Here is a 21687-nt window from a genome sequence, read left to right as displayed (position 1 = left end):
CTCTTCTCACATTGTGCAAATACATCTGGCAGATTTATTTAAAAAGTAGTCGTTTAATATAACCCATGTGTTTCATGTGGTAAACATCAAATTCATGGCTTACTGTAAAGGGGCTAAAGATTAGGGTAATGGCACAGAGGCATTTTGTGAAATGACCTGAAAAAAAAAGCACAAACTCAGCAGTTAAAAGGGTTTGATTGCTTAAACCCATTGGAGATTTGTTATTTATTACTGAGAAGTCTATTATTTTTCTTTAACATGAAATCTGTCAATGATGTGTAACTGATAACATCTAAATCTGCCAAGATTATGACTGATTTTGGCTTTAGGAGTATTTGCAATGATCTAAGGTGTGTCAGGCCATGAACAGGTCTCTCCTCTGGATCGTGTTCTGTACTTACATTAAAAGCAGATTCACTTCCTTCAAGACTGACAAGGCAACATTTCTCCAGAATAGAAGAAGAGCATTAGGACACTATTCTTATCAGGGCTGTGGGCTCAGATAATGAGAGAAAATTAAAGGTTCATTTGGTTTATTTATCCCTCTCTGCTGTGCTTCAGCACTTTTTCTGCATCTATTAGTGCAAAGAAGACTATGGTTTACACTCTTGGTGCTGTGGCCACTTTAGGCGGAATTTAACTGTATTTCCACTCAGATAGATAGACAGCCTTCTTTCATTCTGCGTTAAAATGTTGCCTTTAAATCTTTGCTCTCACAACTTGCTGTTTCTGAACATTTCAGGCTTTTAAATTCCATATGCCTTAAAAAAAAGAAGAAAAAAAGATCCAGACATTTCAAACGTGCTTATTTATGCAGTGCTATCTCTGAAGTGACACTATATAAAACAAGGAAATAAACTGTAAAACTGAAAAACTTTGACAGCACAGTACTTACCTCTTTATATTTTCTTTAAGCGGCAAAGCTTTGAACAGGCAACATAAACAGATGCCACATTTTTCTCTCCTAAAGTATCTGTCTTGGTTTCTGTTTCTCAAGAAAACTGAATGTCTCAGGTGACCATAGGTCAAAATCATCTGTCTGTCTGGATGGTGATGAAAATGAAGAAAAAAGGAAATCAGTTCATCACTTTAGTCTACTGTGATTTCTTTTTTTACATTTGATTTTTTTTTCTCACTGCATAGAGGGGAAGGTGGAGAGCAACGTGAGATTCTATTGTTTTTTGGCGAATATATTAAAGTTCTTTTCCATTATCTGCTCATCTCTAGATATTTCTGGTTTTCTGAAACCCATGGTATCATCTCAGTGTAGATGAAGTCATCATGGAAAGGTGAGCTAAGACGTAACGTCACATGATTTGTGTGTGACACAAACAAACGGAGGACATTTTCTTATTTCTGTCTGTCATTTCTGTCATTATATTATTTAATTTCAGCTATAATTAGCTGTCAGAGATGCACATAAACACTTTAGTGTTGAGAGGTTGAAAAAGAGGGCTTTGAGCTGATGATGAATCAGTGTTTTTCTAGAGTCATGCTGGATCCTTTATGACAACAGGAAACTCCAGAACACACAGCCTGTATTTGTGATTCTGTGCTGCACAGATTTTTGCTGCTTTGCCAAAAAAAGGTCAAGACGTTGTGGAGCCACAGCCTCTGAAGCTTCTAAGCGGCTGACCTCATTGGGGCAGCACGGTGAGCTCAGGATAACACCGTTGATGGGGAGACGGATGAGAGAGTGTTGTCATGGAGACAGGGCTGAGATGCTCGCAGGGTAAATGAATCAAATCGAGATGGGCTTCAAAGTGGATGTGGTGAAAATGGCTTTATGGTCTGCACCTCTGTAATCTGCTGCGGCACCACGCCCTGCAGCACTCAGAGCAACTCATGTGCAGTCATAGGGGATGAGGATGAGACCATAGGAGTTATACTATGTGTTTATTATTAAGGTACTAATATCACGCTCCTGAAAGTTGCCATAAATTCTAATCCCCTCACAAAATGGATGAAAGTAATGAAGAACCAGTCACACTCCTGGATCCTGATGTTTCTTGCTGTTATACATGTTTTCAACTGAAACATCCTACTGACACTGTTAATAGACTGATCCCTCAGCTATCAGTCAGGCTTACCTTAATAACTGCACCGGTTACCGTTATTTTATGGAAGACGCTCTTCACAGTCTTAAACCTCCTGCCTGAAAGGTTCTCTCACAGTGACTGTATCACACTTAAAAAGCATACTTACACTGTGTTAGGATGCCCATCAGGGCGTTCTTGAAGATCTCCTTGGCGCGTTCGAACTCCTCCTCATGCAGAGCTTTTTCGCTCATCAGCCGGCGAACGTGGCTGTTTGCTGACTGGATCATGGAGTAAAAGTGGTTGGCGGTCCTCCGGTTGACTTCGCCTCTGTCAATCCAGGTGAAGAGGACGGCTGTGGCCTCGCTGAACTTGTTGTCGTCTGAGGAAAAAGTGAAAAAGAGTTGAACCAAACTAGCAGTTTTTGCTTTACTAGCTATCCCAGTTTTTTCCCATTAGCTAAATGAATCCATCTTTTGGCATCAGTATTAAAATAAACAATTTGTTTCCTCTAAAGTTTCAACCAAAATGGGAACTACCCTCCAATTTTACTCGCGTTTTTTTCACACTGTAAAAAATCTAAATCTAGATAACTCATTTTTTCTTAAAATAAGTGCATTTGTTCTTAAATTGAGGAGATAAAAGATACATTTTGCCATAAGACAATTTAGATTTTAAATAAGAAAACACAATTGCATTGTCCTATTTTAAGTGCATATTATCTAATTATCTTATTGTAAGAGCAAAAATACTTATTGTATTGGCAAATTATCTCATTTACCTACTCAAATTAAGGGTAAATACACTTAATTTAAGAAAATGTAACTTATTTTTAGATTGTTTTTCCAGTGCATTTATATCTACTAATGCAGTAGCGCTCTAAACCCTTTTACTCATGCAAAATGTTTACGGACTAGATTGCAGAGTTTCCAAGTTTAACATTTACCTAAAATAAATTTAAACATGAATAAAGGAAATATATGTATGTAAAAACCTAAGTAACATATACATTATAAAGCTCATCAAGGCTTAGATCAATTAAGATCTATGATTTGGTGCTAAAACTTCAGAAGTTTAAAATATTAATCTGCATATCCTACAAAAAACACTTCATCACATAAACCCATTCAATAAAACTGCTTCATTTTATTTAGAATGAATAAATGTCAGTTAGATTTTATATTATGGTGTTAAACTAATAATCAGGAGAACTGCAGTAAATATGAAGACTATATATTTCCAAAGCGAATGTGAACCTTGTACATTTTTCCCAAAGTATTGCTAAAGATTTAAGCTGTGAACCAGCAGTTAGAGACTGTTTCCACTGAGGAAAAATGTCACTGGTTAAACATGAATCATAATTTCCAAGCGGAGCTATTACAGTCCTTAACGGCAGCCCCTCGGTCACAGAGATGACGGAGTGCAGACTGGCCTTCTCTGAAGTAGAAGAAGAAAAGAGTTGGTAAAAGAAGCATTTAGATATCTTTTAGGAAAGCTCTCATCTTGGTCATTTAAGGTGGACTTTTCAATTTGTATTCCCTGATGTAAAAATACTGAAATGGGAACCAACCAATGTTAAAACCAAAACACATGCTGCAATGTGATCGATGTGTGCAATTAAAATTCTTAATTGTAATGTTTATTATTATCATTAAAATCACAAAGCAGCTACCACACCAGCAGAAATCAATACATCACATCAAAAACGTCTAAAGAATTTTAAAGCACTGTTGTTCCATTTAAATAATATGAGATGGGTGTTTTTCTGCTCCAACCATGAAGCATTAAGAGTTAAGATAAGATAATTGAATTTAAAAGTATTCTATTGATTGTAAAGGAAAAAGAAATTTTGTAACATCCCCACGCATAAAGACAATGACCTCACCAAAGGACACTGAACCAAAAATCCTACAAAACAAAACAGAAAAAACTCCTAAAACTTTGCAGTTGACCCTAAAAACAGGCCCGTACGGTCATATTTTTACTATCTTCAGCAACCCTGGTACCTGAGAGAAAAATATTAGAGTTAAAAACAGGATAAACAAAACACAGGGTTACAGTTGAAGAAAAAAATTAAAACTTCTACAAAATTCCAAGACTTGTATGATGACAAGTCAAACAAAATGGATTATTTACAAAGTAACGGCACAAACACAAGTAGCAACTCTAATACCAAATGGTTACACATCAGGTGGTCCAGCACCACAACAAGGTATATAGATATACAAGTACCAACAAAAATATAAACCCCCCAAAGAGATCAGCATGGTCCAATACTGTGCCTTCAGTCAAATAATCTTGGATGTTTTTTTTCTGCTACAAACAGGATTCACTACCTCTAATGATGATAATTCAATTTAATCAAACTTAATTTCAAAGCAAAATCGAATTTCTGTAACTCATAAAGGTTTTCTGAATTAATTGTTGGACATCTTGATTTCTATTTTCTTTATCTTACTGATTTCTTTAATAAAAATGCTCAGATTCAGGATGATCGTTTCTACAGCATGCCATAAAGTGGACCACCAGCTCTCCTGCCCTCAACTTTTTCTTCACCTGACGAAAACACGTCTCCAAGTACTTTTGCAAAAGATAAGGGTCTTTATTTCACTGGAAGTTGGGGGTATACAGGGTAAATGGTAAGAGGAATGTCCCTGCTGGTGCTCCTATTGTACGTTGCTAACTAGGTAAGATACACAATTATTTAGTCTCCCAATTCTGTGGTCTGTTTGTTACATGACAATTTGATCAAGGCAATTTCTTTAGTAGAGGATTAGATCAAGTAAGAGCTATGATTTGGTACTTAAACTTCAAAAGCTTAAAATAATAATCTGCATATCCTGCAAAGAACACTTCATCACATAAACCCAATCTATATAACTCCAAAAACTGTGGTCTGTTTGTTACATGGCAATTTTGTCAAGGCAACTTCTAAGGACTCCACCTGTATATCCTGGAGTTTCTAATAAGAAAAACAGGCTGAAACTTGTCATCAAATGACAAAACCCTTAGTATACCTGCCTTTTCTAAATAACAGTGGGTTTGTTACAGCAGGCATATAATGGTGTTCTTTTCTCCATCTCCACAGCGATAAGAAAACTACAGGAGGTCTTGATACTTGCTTGTTCACTTCTCAGCTCAGTCATCAAAAAGTCTCCATAGGACACTTGTGATGTTAGATGTCAGGGCAACTGGTTTATAGTCACTGGAGACTAAATTCTCTTTGGAACAAGGCATGAGATCTACTGGGACCCTGTCATCAGTAAGGAAGCTTGCTGTTGCAGAATCCCTCTAAGTTGCTCAGAACAGATGTTTAGGATTGTTTGGCTGAGACTATGTTGACCTGGAACCTTATTCCAGATCAGTCACTCTTTACCTTACCTCTAGAGACAGACAGACAGACAGAAAGGGTACAGAGCAGCACCATCTGATTAAGAACAAACACTTAGAAGTAGAGGGCACTGGCTTAGATGGAAAGATGTGAGACGAAAGCTTTGGGTCAAAGGTAGATAGAATGGGCTTTGGGTAGGAGTAAAAAGGAACTGGTCCTACTGAACGTTTTTATCTGACCTTATCAAGACTGAAATCGCCTTTAGCCTTTGCAAAGCATCTATCACAGAGGGATTAGAGGGCAGCGGCCTGGATCCGTACCCACCTGCTGGCTAATCAGAACCCAACCTGATTTAAAACATTTATAAATTACTGCATGTTGTCCTACAGCAGTGTCTGATTTCACTTCTCCTGTTCCTACGGGAAAGCCCTCCAGAGTGTCCAGGACCAGGCTACACATGATACAAATTAGCCAATGAGCTGCTGTCAGTCTGGGTTGCTGCTGCTGCTACTTTTAGACACAGCAGGCAAACCTGTGGTAAGCTGGGCGATGGGAAAGAAGGAGAAGATGATGAGAAAAAGTGAAAGAAAGTGTGGACTGCTGGAAGAACTGAGGTGAACAGGTGAAAGAAAAGTGAAATGGCGTGCTCAAAGATGACCCTGCACATTTTTAGTAGGCTCAACCTGCTGCTGTGTATCAGGATTCTCCACCATGAACATAATCAAAAATAAATATGGATCCAGGCTCAAAATGAACACCTTGATATGTGCTTCAAAATGGCTTTGTCTCCATTTAAATGCAGTTTAAAGCCATTCAAGGCAGCATAAAGCCCACTGATCAGAGGGGCGATAGTGGCGTCGGATGTAGGAGTTTGCCCTGAAATCGAAGGATTGACGGTTCAATCCCCGGCTCCGATGTTGCTCCAACGTTGTGTCTTTGGGCAAGACACTTCACCTGCATTGTCTACTGATGGTGGTCAGAGGGCCCGGTGGTGCCAGTGTACGGCAGCCTCGCTTCTATCAGTGAGCCCCAGGGCAGCTGTGGCTACAATGTAGCTCACCACCATCAGTGTGTGCGTGAATGGGTGAATGAATGTAGTGTAAAGCACTTTGGTCAAATCTCCTGACTTGAAAAAAGTACATGCCATTTACCATTTCATTAAAAAAACCACTTTAGATTTCCTTTAGATTTTGAAATGGAAAAATGTTACATATGTATATATATTGTTTTATTTAAAAAGTCAATTTATAACATTGATGCATAAACACCTCAGTTTATTTCAGTGTTAAATTCTGTTTACAGTAACAGATTATAATTAAAAATGTCTCCGGACCTTTACTGGTTGTTGATTTTCTTTATTCGTATCCTGCTGATTTTTAATTGATCTATCATATTGTTCTGCTGGTGCTTCCTCTCCAGCATCTTGCTGTTTCCCTTCACATTGTTTCTTACACTGACTTTAGGTTACTTCTGTATACTTCCCTGTCTCTGCTCCTGCAGGTTCTTTTTTCCTTTTCCTGGGTCGCTGGTGATCCAAGGTTTGTTGTTAGCCTATCACTGTTCTGATGTGGATATTTTTTCTACAAATAGATTATTATTAACGTCTTCTCTGTGAGGCTGACATAATGCATGCAAGTTATTTGCCTCAAAACAACTTTGATAAGATTGTTCAGCTGCCTGTGACCATCTTTTTATAGTTATATTTATAACAGGTTGCCTTTAAAATAAGATGCAGATGTTCTGAGCAAAGAAAAACAAAACAGTGGTCTGATTCATCAAGATCTGGTCTTGCTTTACAGATGTGTATCACAATATCTGACATTTGTGTAAAACCAGTTTTCTCTGGCACAGCAGCTGAAAAACTGAGGAAATATTGGACATATAGCAGAGAGTGAAGCATGGTTAAACATGATGGCGTAACATAAACAGCTGTCAAAATAACAACAGAGAGCTCTCTGGGAAAATAATATGGATCAACACTCACTGCTTTCAGCAAATTGTCTGGAATGCAGAGAGGAAAATTCACAGTAATATTTGCTGGTTGACACCATGGGGTTACCAGATGTCCCAATTTCTGTTGGCCTGTGCTGCATTTTTCATTTCCATCTCTCTCTCCCACAAATTTAGATAATTATCCCTATTTGTCATAGAGCTGCATCAGTGCCTTATGTCAACCTGTACATGATGTTATTAAAAAAGAAAATGGATTTTAAAACAAAATATGAAAAGAAAAGAAAAAAGTGCACCAGCAAAGACTGCAGAATGGTTTATAACTGGGTGAGACCAGTGACAGGTGATTCTCAGAGAGTTGTTTAGTGAAGTTTCCCAGGTATTTTTCAATTTGATACAAAGGGACCTTAATACATGATATGCTAATAAGCTCTGCAAGAGCAACATTGTAAAAGTAAGTCACGTAAGAAAAGTGCAGCTGAAAAAGCATTGGTCAAATTGTTTTTTTCACTCGTGTCATGCAAAATTTAATTCACAAGCAATGCTAATCCCCCCCTTTGCTTCTTTAGGTGTCATTCTGCATATGTTTTAAAGGATACCAGCGTCAGGGAAATGATCTTCCATGTTTTTTTATTGTGAAACACAAAACGCACCTTTTCCAATGTTCTTTTTCAGTTCTTGTTAGAACCCGGGGTACGTTCAGCTTTTCCCAACATATGCCGAATTGCCAGTAATCATTGATGGAAGAAATAGCTTGAATTTCCTCTTCTCCTTGCTCCTCCTCTATATTCTCAGCACCTCCTTTTTTAACTCATCTGGGATTCTTTGAAATAGCCAGTAATAGCTAGTATTTTGGCAGCTTTTAAAAAGCAAATCAGCTGCTTCTGGTTGTAAAAAAAATAAATAAAGCAAAAGTAAAACCCACGAAAAACAAGAACAGCTGTTTTCTAGGATTATGCTACATGAAAAAATGTCCCAAAGAAGAACATTTTCCAAAACAAACAAGAAATGAACAACAATGACCCACAAAAATTTTAAAAATTATTTCTTTAACAAGAACATTTTAGGATTGAACTAAAAGAGTTCCTCAAACATGCTAATATAATTAAGTATATAAGTTTGTTTATAAAACTGATTGTAACTATATAACACTACACCGTAAATCAGCCTCTTTTAATATGAGCTTTTCATAATAAAATGCTTAATAAAGTTGAATATCTCTAAAGAATCCTTTTTCATGTAACAATTGACCAAACTGGGATTGAAATGAATGATGTAAAAGCTGTTATATCAGCCCTTCAACACTCAGACAGGCTAAATAAACAGAGTGGAATGAATGAGTGGTAAAATCTTTCCCTATCGGTCCTCATCATCCATGGCTCTGTGAATCAAGCCACAGCAGCTGATCACGAATAAAGCATTTCTGATTTTTTAACTTACAATCAGCCTCAGCTGTAAAGTGTCGAGTCTCTGCAGGCTTCTGTCTTCAGCTTTCTTCCCCTATTTAAATAATAATTGAAAGATGCCACAGAGCGGCTGAAGACCGCAGAACAGAGTGAATTAGACAGCATTTAATGAGCTCAATACCCAATGCAACACAACCTGTAAGAAGACACTTTCCCCAGCTCTGATAAAGGCACATTCATACCCAGCAGCAGATTACAGTCACATTACAGGGAGCAACAATGAAAGGCCGCTGAACAGGGACGAGTGAGGAAAGAATGGAAATGTATTTCCCTTGCTGTCTGATGGGTAGAATGAATTGAAAAGGTTTATTCAGAGAGAAGAACAAGCTTGTTTATTTAGGTATTACAGGGCTGTAGGAAAAAACTGCACAGAGGCTCAGATTACAGAGAAGCAAATATTAACAAATGAAAGCAACATCCCGCTGCCTCTCTAAATAATAAAGATAATAATAATAAAGAAAAAATAATAAAGAAAAAAAAACCTGAAACAGAAATATGGAAAATCTGATTTAAATGTAACTATACTAATGGTAGCTTCATAGTTCTGAATGACATTTGGTGCTCAAATGTATTTCCTCTGAAATATAATGTTAAATTTTAGGAATTTTATTGTCCTATAATAACACACACCCATGTTTGTTCTACTATATGTAGTGAGGACCATGTGTTGACTAGCATTGACTTCCATTGATTTTAAGCAATTTTCAACCTTTTCTATTCTAAAACTCACCCTAAACCTAACCATTACAATGCATACCTTACCCTAACCCTAACCCAATTGATACCTTATCCCTAAACCTAAACATTAGCAAAATAGCTTGTGAGGACCAGCAAAATGTCCTCACTTTACAACAACTGGTCCTCATTGTGATGGTTAAATTGGAGAAATGGTCCTCACTCTGAAAGAAATTTAGCCACAAACACACCCACACACCCATTCACACACAACAACATCACATATTCATAATCCCATAATAAATCCCTTTTTAAAATAGCGTTTTATTTGACTTAAACAGGGACTAAACCCAGTGCAAAAACATATCCGTTGCCCTGAACAAGTTTTGAAATATTCTGTTAAAGTTCTAAGAGACGCTTTGAGGGACATGATCAAGGTTGGAGATGGTATGAAAGAGTGGGAGCTATGCTAACCAAGAGCCTAGGCTGTGATGCAGACATCAACCAAGCTGTAATCGTTATAAACAACATAGAAATTAGGCTATAGTAGTGATCCTTCCCCTTAAAGAGGTCAGTCCTAAAAGGTTCAATTCAGAATTTAAAGACATTGGACAACAACATAAATTTCACACACTGAAGGCCCACTTTATACAGTTTATGTGCAAAAAATTCAAATTGGGCTTTATCTACTAATCCACACCACAACAACTGAAAATCTTTTTAAAAACACTTTATTTTATGCCATAGAAGTCAGCGATTCACCATCATTTTACTATGATGGTGAACTTTTTCTTAGCTGAATCCTACACAGCCGCTGTGGGGAAAGAAATGGCTGTTCTCAGGTTCTACAACTAAGTATAACAAGGAAGAGAAAGTAAGAAACTGACCACTGACTGAAGAAATGCCTTTCCATTGCATGAGTCAGTACATCAGCAAAACTTTCTGAAGTTTATGGTTTATAAAACACCATACATTTCACTAAAATAAAAAAAATAACCTTACACCAAAATAAATCCTATGATCATAAGATAATTTAGTAAACAGAAGGTATGTTTAACCATTTAGAAATTCATCTTTTAGATTTTATTTTATATCTATTTTGGAATTCAAAGTTTAAAGACTTGAAATAGAAAAACATGACATATAATGTACAACTGCAAAGTACTGTTTATTCAAGTGTTGATAAAGTATAAATTCATCTGATCTTACTGAGCCTTTTCAAACAGCAACTCTGTTTGTAATAAATCAGTGGCAGTGACTGTTGGCATAAAGTGTAACATGAATCCAACGACCATCCAGTGTGGATTTGCAGGATTTAGTAACTTACACAACATTCTTGACACGTTTACTCCTCATAATGCCCTGAGAGACTGAATGCTGAATTATGACTCAGTAAAACAGAAGCTGTACAGCAGCAAAATGTTCAGTGCACTTGGAGGAAAACAATTATGAGAGGTATTTACAATGCTTTCCGGATTTTTTGCTTAAAGTCGAAATAACAGCAAAGAATCTGTTGAAAATAAGGCAAACTTATGAATAGAGGGGAAAAGCATGTCCATAATAAAGAATTGACATCGGAAATGTAGATTCCTAAGTAATGAAGCCATAAACTTGTTACTTTAGGATTTTACTGTAACTTATTAATGATTTCCTTTTATCTTTTATCTTAACTTAAATTGAGATTAGGCTCTTACAGGAAGAATGAAACTGTGTCTAACCATTAAACCAAAGCAAGACCAACTCAAAGACCAGTCATGTGAAAATACTTCACTAACATTACAGTTCAGAAGATAAATATAAGCCTGAGGGCACACACATTTGGTTAGTTAGTAGGCATTAAAGTAAAATACACAGTAAAGTTTACATAGAAGTGTCTTAATGAGATTATTTCCACTCTGTACTTAATGATTTTTACTTTAGTACTGAAACAACAATTTACTATTTTTTCTCTACATTTCAGCATTAATAAAATGTCAACATGTTAGGGTTTTAACAGCCTTTCACAATGGAAGAATTAAAAAAGGATCAACACTCAAATAAATATCCATCCATCCATTTTCCATCAAGCTTATGCCAAGCGGGGGCGCGAGGGCTGCTGGTGCCCATCTCCAGCTGTCTACAGGTAAAAGGCTGGGTACACCCTGGACAGGTTGCCAGTCTGTCGCCGTCAAATAAATATATAAAAATGACTAATAGAAGAGCAAAATAAAACCTCCACCCATTTTTTTGTCTTTATGTGCCTTGAAGTTTTGTTTTTCCTTTAGAAATTAATCAATTTATAGGGATGGATGTGGAGATAATAACCTTTTAGCCACACAGCATTAGTGTGGAGAATCTCATGTAATTAATGATATTAAGGTTTATCAAATAATAAATGATGCCATCAAAGTTATTATTTCCAGGATCAAACAACAACACTGGATAGTACACAGGGCTGTGGTTTCCAGATGTTTAAGGAGGAGAGAATAAGCAGTTTCTTGGTTTTCAGTTGGAATAAAGAAAATGGAATTAAGTGATTCCTTCATCTGGACTGTTTTCCAAGAACACAGTGAGGAAAACAGCTTTTCCATGTAAAGGTTCAGCGCTCTCAGTCCAGCAAAGATAAGCTTCCAGCACAGGCCAGCGGAAGATACATAACAGAGGAGGAGCAGTGACCTTCACACTCCTCCACAAACATCACTCATCACAAGCTTCTCACTCCACACCTCATTCATCTCACTCCCACGCTGTTCCTTCTGCATCCAGTCTCCTGCTCTGCAGAGAGAGCAGGTGAAAGGTGGAAAACATGGACAGAAGGACAGGAGTCTTTTCATTATGGTTATATACATAATGTTTTACATTTTTCCTCATGCAGTTGTTATGTGAAAACCTAGACTAACACTCCACTTGACATCCTGCTCATATTTGTCGATTTGTATTTATCCATCTTTTTCTGTTCTCTTCATCAGCAAAGAAATATGACGCAGCCTGAGAAAAGCAAATGAAAAAGTTGCTGAATCCTGGATTAGTCCAACAAAGTTAAACAACATTCCACTGGACTTTGTTTCCAAGTTTGAAGACGTTTCTCTTCCCATTCAGGAAGCTTTTTCAACTCAAAAATTTCAGAAATAGCGTTGAGTTTGAGGCTTTATAGAGTCGAACAAAAACAAAGCCTTGTTTTGGCTTAGAAAACATGCAAATTTAGCGGCACATATGGGTCCACCCCTTTGGAATGGGTGTAGTTTGGCTTGTTTGTTAGCCTGTAATACTGTAACCAATACCTGTCAAAGGGGGTCATTAAAGGTAATTGTTGTGCTGGCTGGACAGGTGAGGTTCGATGGTTCCTGGATGGGAAGTGGAACGTCTTCAGACTTGGGGAAAAAAAAGTCCAGTGGATTGTTTTTTTTTTTACTTTTTAGGAATGACTACGACCTGGAGAACTGAGAATCTTCACCAACATCCTGGATTATTGTTATGTATCATACTGCCACCAATTATTTGTAGCAGAGCTATAACAATTACTTTAATAAGAAGAACTTATACATAATTTTGGTTATGTTTTTAAAATATAAAAAAGGACAATTTTGGAAACATATAGATCAATTAATGCTGTTTAATCATTACCACAGTCACAGTCAATCTTTGGCTATAATAAAAACAACCAGATTTTATAAAACTTCTTTTGTAAAAAAAAAAAAAAAATGACTTCATTGATCTTGCATTAGAGATATTTAGTTCTGTGTTTAACCCATCCTCTTGGGGAGCAGTGGGCTGCCATCATGGGGCGCCCAGGGAGCAGTGTGGGGTTGTGGGGTTAAGGGTCTTGCTCAGCGACCCAGAGTGGCAGTCGGTGGGAGTGGAGCTCGAACTCAGAGACCTCAGGATTCAAAGCTCTATGCCCTAACCGCTAGGCCGCCACTCCCCACCAGATCAAATTATAATGAAAAAAATAACTCCTAATTGAATATTTAAATTTTACACAGATATTTTTCTTTTTCATAACTGTTTATATACTGAGCAATTTTGCATTAGAAAAGCTGATACCCAGATAGAATTCTATCAATTGATTTGCCTAAAACTATTACATTTTCTACTTCAACAACAAAAGTTAAATCTAGTTCACAAATTGGGCTTTAAAGATATATGGTAATCCTTTCTTTGACAATACAAGCCCTTCAGATTTTAAAATTGAGCTATTCTAACTGAAACCAGATGCAGAAAGCATAAGGAAATGGTCCTCTTACCACACTCTGAATGTTGGAAACTCTTTCTGGCCTGTACCATGATTTGTGGATCCTACAGATGGGACAACTATTTAAGCGGTTTGTGAACTCACATGTCAAGTTTGTTTTATAAAGTGCAGAGAAAAACTTGAAGAGTCTGGCAAATGCAGAACGTTTGAAATGAAAATGTTTGGTAACCCTGTAATCAGCACAGAGGGTAAAAGAGGTCCCAATTTCAATCGCCCACAGCTAAACCACACATCTAAGTACAGCTACTGAAAACTTTAGATTAAAATGAATTTACGCATCAATAATATGACTTGATTAACAGATTAACTGGATTATACTGCAGCCTGTTCCTCTGTTGGCGAATACAGTTTAACACAAACACAATTGTTTGTAACGGTGTGCTTAGAGATGCCACAAACAGGACAAAGATCAATAATTGTGAATCTTCCAGAAAGATTCATTTGCATTTGGTATTAAACTTAGCAGGTGGTCTAAACCCCAGATTATATAACACAAACATATAGACCTCTGTGTCATTTTTAAGAAGCTTTGCATAATTATCCACTATTATGTCTGATAAAATCACTGTATCAATGATAAAATATGATAAAACCACCCGATTCTGTTCCTTCTGGAATATCAATATTAATAGATTAACCAGTGCAGATGTTCGCTTCATTCATCTACTACATTCGTTCAAAAGAAAATGAACTGCCTTAGCTTTTACCACCAATCAAGCATTTGTTTAGCTGGTATCACCCTAAACTGTAAATCTGTCTTTACTGGTTCTGTTTCTCTCAGAGATTCCCACCTTTTAGCTTCTCCGCTAGCAGCCCCGCCTCATGTTCAGAGTAATGTACGATGGGAGGAGGTGACGGCGGACGCAGGCGGTCTTCGTGGATCTTTCGTCGATGCCTTTCCTCTCTGGCTAATAGGCGCTGTTTGCACTCCCACTCATACAGGTCATCTCTGGCTTGGGCAAAGTCCACATGGATCCTTCCAGAGTCCTTTTTATCTGTGCTCGAACCAATGCGCATCCGATATCCTAAATGAAAAATGGAGGAGTGCATTTTACGCTTAAAAAACATCTTACGGACCCTCTACATCTCTACTTCGACAGACTTGCATGCAAAGACACCATCCATCCATCCATCCATCAATCCATCCATCCATCCATCCATCCATCCATCCATCCATCCATCCATCCATCCATCTATCCATCCATCCATCCATCCATCCATCCATCCATCCATCCATCCATCCATCCATCCATCCATCCATCCATCCATCCATCCATCCATCCATCCATCCATCCATTCAAATTTACTCACCTGAAAGGTATATAGCTTTGTCAATCATGAACTCCTCACTGAAACGGATGTGGCAGAAGTTCTTTTTGCTCTTGCGAATGGCAGTGATCTCCCCACATTGGTCAAAAACCTCCCTGATGATGTCTTCTGTGGCGTTCTCAGGTAGTCCTCCCACAAACACTGTCTTACAGCCCGGGGGGCGCTCCCGCGTGGATGGAGGAGGCAGATCTGAAGCACGTATGAGGGCATCAGAATAGGTGTCATTACTGATTCACTTATTCATCCACTGTATGTGTGTCAAACCAGTTGACTGGTACCAGTATGCATGTTATCAGATATGTGACACATTAAAAGTAAGTAAATAAACCCAGCAGATATGTATGCTGCTGTCAGACAATAGACAATATACACATATATATTAATGTGTGTATAAATAAACTAATTATCTTTATCAGTCAAATTCCTTTTATTATGTTTTCTCTGCTTTAAATAAAGAACAAAACACCATTCCCATCTCTGACTGTGTCGTCCAAGTTGAAGGTTTCTTACTGGGGTTCTGAGGGAAGAGAGTGCAGCTCTTGCAGTGGATAATCTCCTTAATGACAGGCAGATCCGGGGGAACAGGGGGAGGCGGGACCAGGCCGATGCCTGCCATCATGGGGTTTATCGGTGCAATAAGGCCCAGTCCAGGGTCAAATCTGGGGATACAAAGAGGGTCTGTGGGACAGACAGAGGAAAAGAGACTGTTTGAGATCTAAAAGATGACATATTTTACATTACAAATAAAAACAAAGGCAATACCTAATCTGACATCTGGGATTTCTCCCCTGACGCTGCTTTAACCTGCAACATCAAACCTGCTGAGTATTGCAACATAGTTTCTAAATTGATTTAGCTGAGTTTTATTTTTATAGCACTAATTTACAACACATGGCATCTCAAGGCATTTAAATTAGACAATTTATATAAATTATCTAGAAAGGTTGATTGAAAATTTGCATTTGAGGAAAAACAGCTGATTGAATCTGGTCACTGACTGCGCCGCATTTGCTTCATCTGGATGAGCATATAGCACAAAGATAGGAGATAAAAACAAACATAAGATGAAGTTAATATGAAGGCCCTCCTGGTGACTGACATATCAGATGGTTGCAAACCTCTCAACTAGAGAAAGAATAACATGAATCAAAAACAGAAGAAAGATTAGCTGAAAAATGGAGATGGAGAACAGTCTGGACATGGGTTTGTAGAATAACATCATGAGGAGCAGAGAGTAATATTAAGAATAAGATCTGGTAATTCTTAATTATCTTAAGAATACAAAAACATAATACAGAAAAATGAGACCACTATGGGGAGGATGGCAGAAATTTTTGTATTGGAATATCTAAAATAGCAAAAATAAGAAATTAATCACGAAGAAATTTTAAAAGATTAAAGAAGGTTTAGCACAACCGGCCCATTGCAGATAAAGCTCTGCAGCAAAAGTACAAATAATCAATCAACAATTAAAAACAAAATCATAATTGATGAATAGCCTTTCATTTTAAAGTGAACTAAACACATAGATACATACACTAACTGCACTGTCATGAACCAGTCTATACCAGATGGTGGGAGTATTGGTAATAAACATGCCTGCAATGCAGACAGTTAGAGAAAGAGAGAAGGACCTCTGGCAGATTACTTAATATTTGGTTGTGAGACAGCAGGTGTGTTTCGGTGAAAAGAAAACTGCAGGTGGATGTTCACTATTTTAAAGCGATAGGGGGGGGGGGGGGGGGGGGGGGGGGGGGGTTCGGTCATCGCTCTAAGCAGAGTCTGCTGAGGGGCTCGGACATCTGTACCGGATGTCTAAGGTTGGTTCTCACCCAAAACGGACTCTAAGCTCAGGGAAAAGCTAATTAAGACCGGTCTTGAGACCAGAACGGGCCTTGAGACCCCTAAAACTGTATCCTTGTTTAATTAGTTTAGCTCACATAATATTACTTGTTACCCATATTTCTAAGAAATATTAAATAGTTTTAGAAATTTTCATATATGAATAATCAGTTGCTATGGTTCTTTTTTCTTTATAATTCTGCACCTTTGAACAACCCTGCGTGATCTAAGATGCTTTTGATTGTATTTAGCTTTTTTAAATGCTGTGATTTTCATAGAAACAATCAACAGATAATTTTCACATCTTTATTTAAATGCAGCTAGTAATTCTCATAATGGGAACCTTTTTTTTTCTATCTAAGCCAAATTTTCAACTGCAGCTCATGTAGAAGTCGCTCTGCTCTCTGTTCCTCACTATGAGGTTGGTGAGGCTTCCACCTGCATGGCATTTCTTGGAGAGATAACATAAATAATTAGCTTAACTTAAAATCATGGACTAATTTGTCTGCATATAGGTTTTACTGATATCTTCAGCATGGATTATGCTGCTTTCACCAGTAAATCCAATAAACTGGATCCCTTTGTTCACTCTTCCATGCTGTTTGTAGATAGTACTCCTACAGCAGCCTAAAAAGGTGCTTTTTGTAATCTCACCAATCAAATGGCATCATAAAGTAGGTTCTAGATAAGAATTTTTTATAAAACATAAAGTGCAGACCCAGGGCTGTTTTGACTGACATGAGAACACCCAGAGCACGCATGAACGCCTTAGATTCAATCAGACTTGATCTGAAATACAACCCTACTGCTTTCTCTTAATGGCTTGAATCTAAACTGCTTTTTCTGAATTATAAAATTAATACTTTGCTACATAAAATACACTGATAAACTCTTTAAGATCCCAGCTTCAAAAATGGGTCAAACAACAAAGGAAATAAAACCAAGAGATAAGAAAGGATCACTATATCCCGGAGGTAACATATATGAAAAGAGAGCTGAACATTGGATCTGTGGCTAAGAAAACTCATCTCAAATGGGTTTATTGGAACGGTAAAGGAGAGGGAGGGAAGAATGGTTTGTCTTTTCTCCAGCACAAAGAAAGTGAGGAAGGATGGGGAAGATAAACAATGAGAAAACAGAGGCGACAGCAGCAATGCTTCTCCTGTCGGGGGGGGAAAATGGAGCAGGCAGGCAGGAGGAGGGTGGTGCAGCGTCGCCCGTTTCCATCTTCAACACTGCAATAACAAGGGAGCGGGAGGAGCAAAACGTCAGCAGAATATCCTCCTCCACCGCTGCCCACACAGTCGCAACTCCACCGGGAATAAAGTGATTTAAATCACAAGAGAGAGAAGCTGTCACAAAAGGAAATGATAAATGTTCCCCAACAGTAATTCAATAGAAATAAATGTTTCTTTTGTTCCTCTGTGCAGAGAAGTGATAGACTGCTACTATGATTCAGTGTGAAAGCCTTTACTACCTTTACATTTTCTGTTGACTTAGAGAAGATCATACAGATGTTAAACCTGTTTACATTGGCTCTATATAACTTGTACAAATTTGAAATAGGCTGATACAAATAACGGTTATGAATCAGAAGAAGTTTTCTTATTTTATTTTTTAGTAAAAAGCTCAAGATCAGTCAGATTGACACAGTTCTTTAACCTCAGGTAAATATAACGCCTTCTTCCTGATTTTCTCTCAACAACCACTCTATAGTAGTCAGTCTTCCATAAAGACCAGATTAATGTAATGCGTGAAACTCTGGTGTTGATAGATTCTCCTTCAGAGGTAGCATGAATCTTTGGGATGCCCCTCTGGTTGGGATTTAGATTATTTTTCAGTATAGAAGTGAACAGCTATTTTTTGTCTGTCACATAAAATCCTAATGACGTTCACTAAAGTGTGGCTGCAACACAACAAGAAGTAGAATTTTACCTTCATATATCAGCACTTGTTTTTTTTTTTTTACATGAGAGGTTGTTCTTTCTTATAGTATAACTTAAGATTGTTTTAACTTATTTTAAAGGTGTTGATTTTTGCTGACAACAACTATGCGTCACTTAACATACGTCACGCACTCAGTTGCTCTTATTGGTTGTAGGTCTATCCAATTGAGTGCAGAGGCATTTGTTTTCCTGGTTCGTTCGAAACCGGCCCATAATCACAGCTCTATGGAGCAGTGGCAGACTCATATTCTGACTAGAATTGAGTAGGACTACGTCAGTCTAGTGAAATGGGGCTTTAGAAATAAACTGAATTCAACTGAATAGAGAAACAAATGTATTATTACTGTGATGATAGTGATGCAGTTGCATAGATTCAGTAACAGTGTAACAGTGGCCATCATGCTGCAGAGTTTTCCTACATCCCAAAAGATTGTTCATCAATTCTTACCTGGTGATCCGACTGCGTTTGTTAGAATAAAAGGAATAATTTTCTTAACACCTAGTCTTCCCACGCAATTTTAAAACAAAGGATTGAAACACAATAATATGAAGATGGCACTGAAATGATCTCAGAAACGTCAATGCAAAGTAAATTGACTTAGAAATAGATATTTATGAAGCTCAGATAAACAGTTTGATGGTAGATTTTGAAGATCTGTAAATATCCAGTACAAGAAAATCAAGTTGTTGAGATGCTAACAAAAAAGCTATTTCACAAACACTGGAATGGAAGACTCTCCTGGCAACTCCTGGTATTGCAACTCAAATGTTTGTACTGTGCTGTGATTTTGCAATACAAAGAAGAGCTATTGAGTTTAAGAACATTCTTTTTACCTGACATGCTGTAACATTTAACTAAATTACTTTCATGGTACTTTTTACCACATGGTACTTTCTACCAAGACCCAAAGCTGCAGCTTGTACACTCCTATTCAGAACAAATTTAACAATTTTTTTATTTTATTTTTTGCTGCACAATCAACTGTATTTAATAATGATGAGGAAATCTAGAATTTGATGCACTTTGATAACTTAACTAACTTGACTACAGCTTTCCACCATTCAGGAACAAAGAGTTAGCTAAACTTAAAAATTGCAACTGAAATCTGAGTCTATCCTTAGCAATGGAGACTCAGCAGATTCTGGGATTTTCAGAAACAACCTCTCTTGACCTTGAAATTTTACCTGGTTTCTAAGCATAAACCAGAATAGCTATAGATATGAAACTGGACTTTTTGGCTAGACCATGTTTGTTGCGCTCAACGAAATTAAAGGTACAGTGTCTAATAATTACAAAGATTTACTGACGTAAATGGTATATATTATCTATATAAAAGTCTAAATCTTTACGTTTGTGTTGCCTTAGAAATTGTTATGTATCATTACATAGGAGTCGGTTCCCATTTGTGGAAGCAGACATCTTTTGTGTCACAGCAGCGCAGAACTCAATAACTAGTGACTATAGCAATCGTCCTTTCGCTCGAATGGGACTAAGGAAAGTTAGGCATATATACAATCCTACACAGACTAATAAAACGCTATTTGTAAAATTATCTATGTAAACTACCCTAACACCATCCACATCAACAACCACCTGGTTATTAAGACTTCTGAATGAAAGAGAAATAGTGTTTCTCTTTCCCTCTGTCCATGTTTGTTTTGGTCAGATTGCCTGAAACAGGAGGCTGAATCACCTGGACAAAAGAGGTCAGGAGAGACGCATTTCTGAGCTCAGGCAGGAGTAGTGAGAACACCGTGAAAGACAGCTCGGGAACCGGGACGAGCCAGCCAGGTATAGCACCCTCAGGTGTAAGGAACCACAGCAGCAGAGGCAGGAGCTCAATGCTGCTAGCTCAGGAATAGATCTGAGGAGCACAGCAGAAGCTTGGAGAGGCCTGGACCGGACTACCTGGAGGCTAACTGTGGAAGACTAAAGCAGAACGGTGGAAGATCGGATTAGTCCGCCAGGTGGAGAGAGAGGTGGTGACAGAGCAGAAAGACATAAAGGGTGCAAGGGAGCGGGATGAGAGAAGCAGCAGCTGGCCCGTGTCTGCGCTGGAGGTAGAAAGGGTCTTTCTAGGGCTAAATTAAAAGGGCCTTTTTGAAGCTTGATACTTCAATCTGATGTCAATGAATCTCATCATCTCTTTACAAGATAGGTGAAGTTACGTCATTGAAGCCATTTTGTACAATGGCGGCCTCTGTATTGTTGGAGAGGAGAGGCAGTGTGTCAGGGTGGCTCATGTCGCTGCAGTCTGCAGTCTGGCCATTGTAGTTTTAAAGAGATTAATGACAGCAGGCACATCTTTATATTGGTGTTTATTGTTTTTATGCTCTCTTGTTGATGAAACTTCCTAGTCAAAGACAAGAACAAGCTGATTTGGGTAGCTTAACAGCCTTTGTCTGATGAAATAACAGTTGATTTCAGCTGCAACATTCAGATGGTTGAATAAGAACTTGAGATACACAGTGGAAAAGCAATGATCCAGCCTTCCTATTATCACATTTTTGTGGACAATATTTTCTCTCTTTGAGCTTCTAGGTATTAACTAAGAGGTTTTTGAATATTGCTATATGACAATAACTGAACATATTTTCTGGTGCCTGCTTCCAACAGGTAAGCTTGCCCTCTGTTGGTTGAGTTCCTGCCTCTAGTGGTTGAGTTTAAGGATCTTGGTATCCTGCTTACGAGTGAGGGGAGAATGGAGTGGGAGCTGGACAAACGGATCAATGTGGCTGTGGCTATTATGCAGACACTGCACCGGCCTGTTGTGGTAAAGAGAGAGCTGAGACATACACTCCCTCACTTATTGACATGAAATCCGGGTCACGACAGAACAAACTACATCCCTGATACAAGTGGTCGAAATGAGGTTCTTCT

At 37.9% G+C, this 21687-nt stretch overlaps 1 protein-coding gene across 2 annotated transcripts in view; it reads right to left on the bottom strand.

Annotated features, from left to right (window-relative positions):
- The window catches only part of enox1 (ecto-NOX disulfide-thiol exchanger 1), a 189308-nt gene that overhangs the window by 48437 nt on the left and 119184 nt on the right, over positions 1-21687 (bottom strand). For both annotated transcript variants that reach the window (XM_038295622.1, XM_038295621.1), the window contains exons 5-8: positions 15529-15696; positions 15001-15207; positions 14481-14714; positions 2206-2418 (exon numbers count right to left, since the gene is read on the bottom strand). In XM_038295622.1, coding sequence (XP_038151550.1) covers positions 2206-2418; positions 14481-14714; positions 15001-15207; positions 15529-15696 — 822 coding nt within the window. The remainder of the gene's footprint in view (positions 1-2205; positions 2419-14480; positions 14715-15000; positions 15208-15528; positions 15697-21687) is intronic.

The sequence above is a fragment of the Cyprinodon tularosa genome, unplaced genomic scaffold, assembly GCF_016077235.1.
Source record: "Cyprinodon tularosa strain WSP-4 unplaced genomic scaffold, ASM1607723v1 ctg357, whole genome shotgun sequence".
Taxonomy (NCBI): Eukaryota; Metazoa; Chordata; class Actinopteri; order Cyprinodontiformes; family Cyprinodontidae; genus Cyprinodon; species Cyprinodon tularosa.
This window is presented reverse-complemented; position numbering and strand designations above follow the sequence as displayed.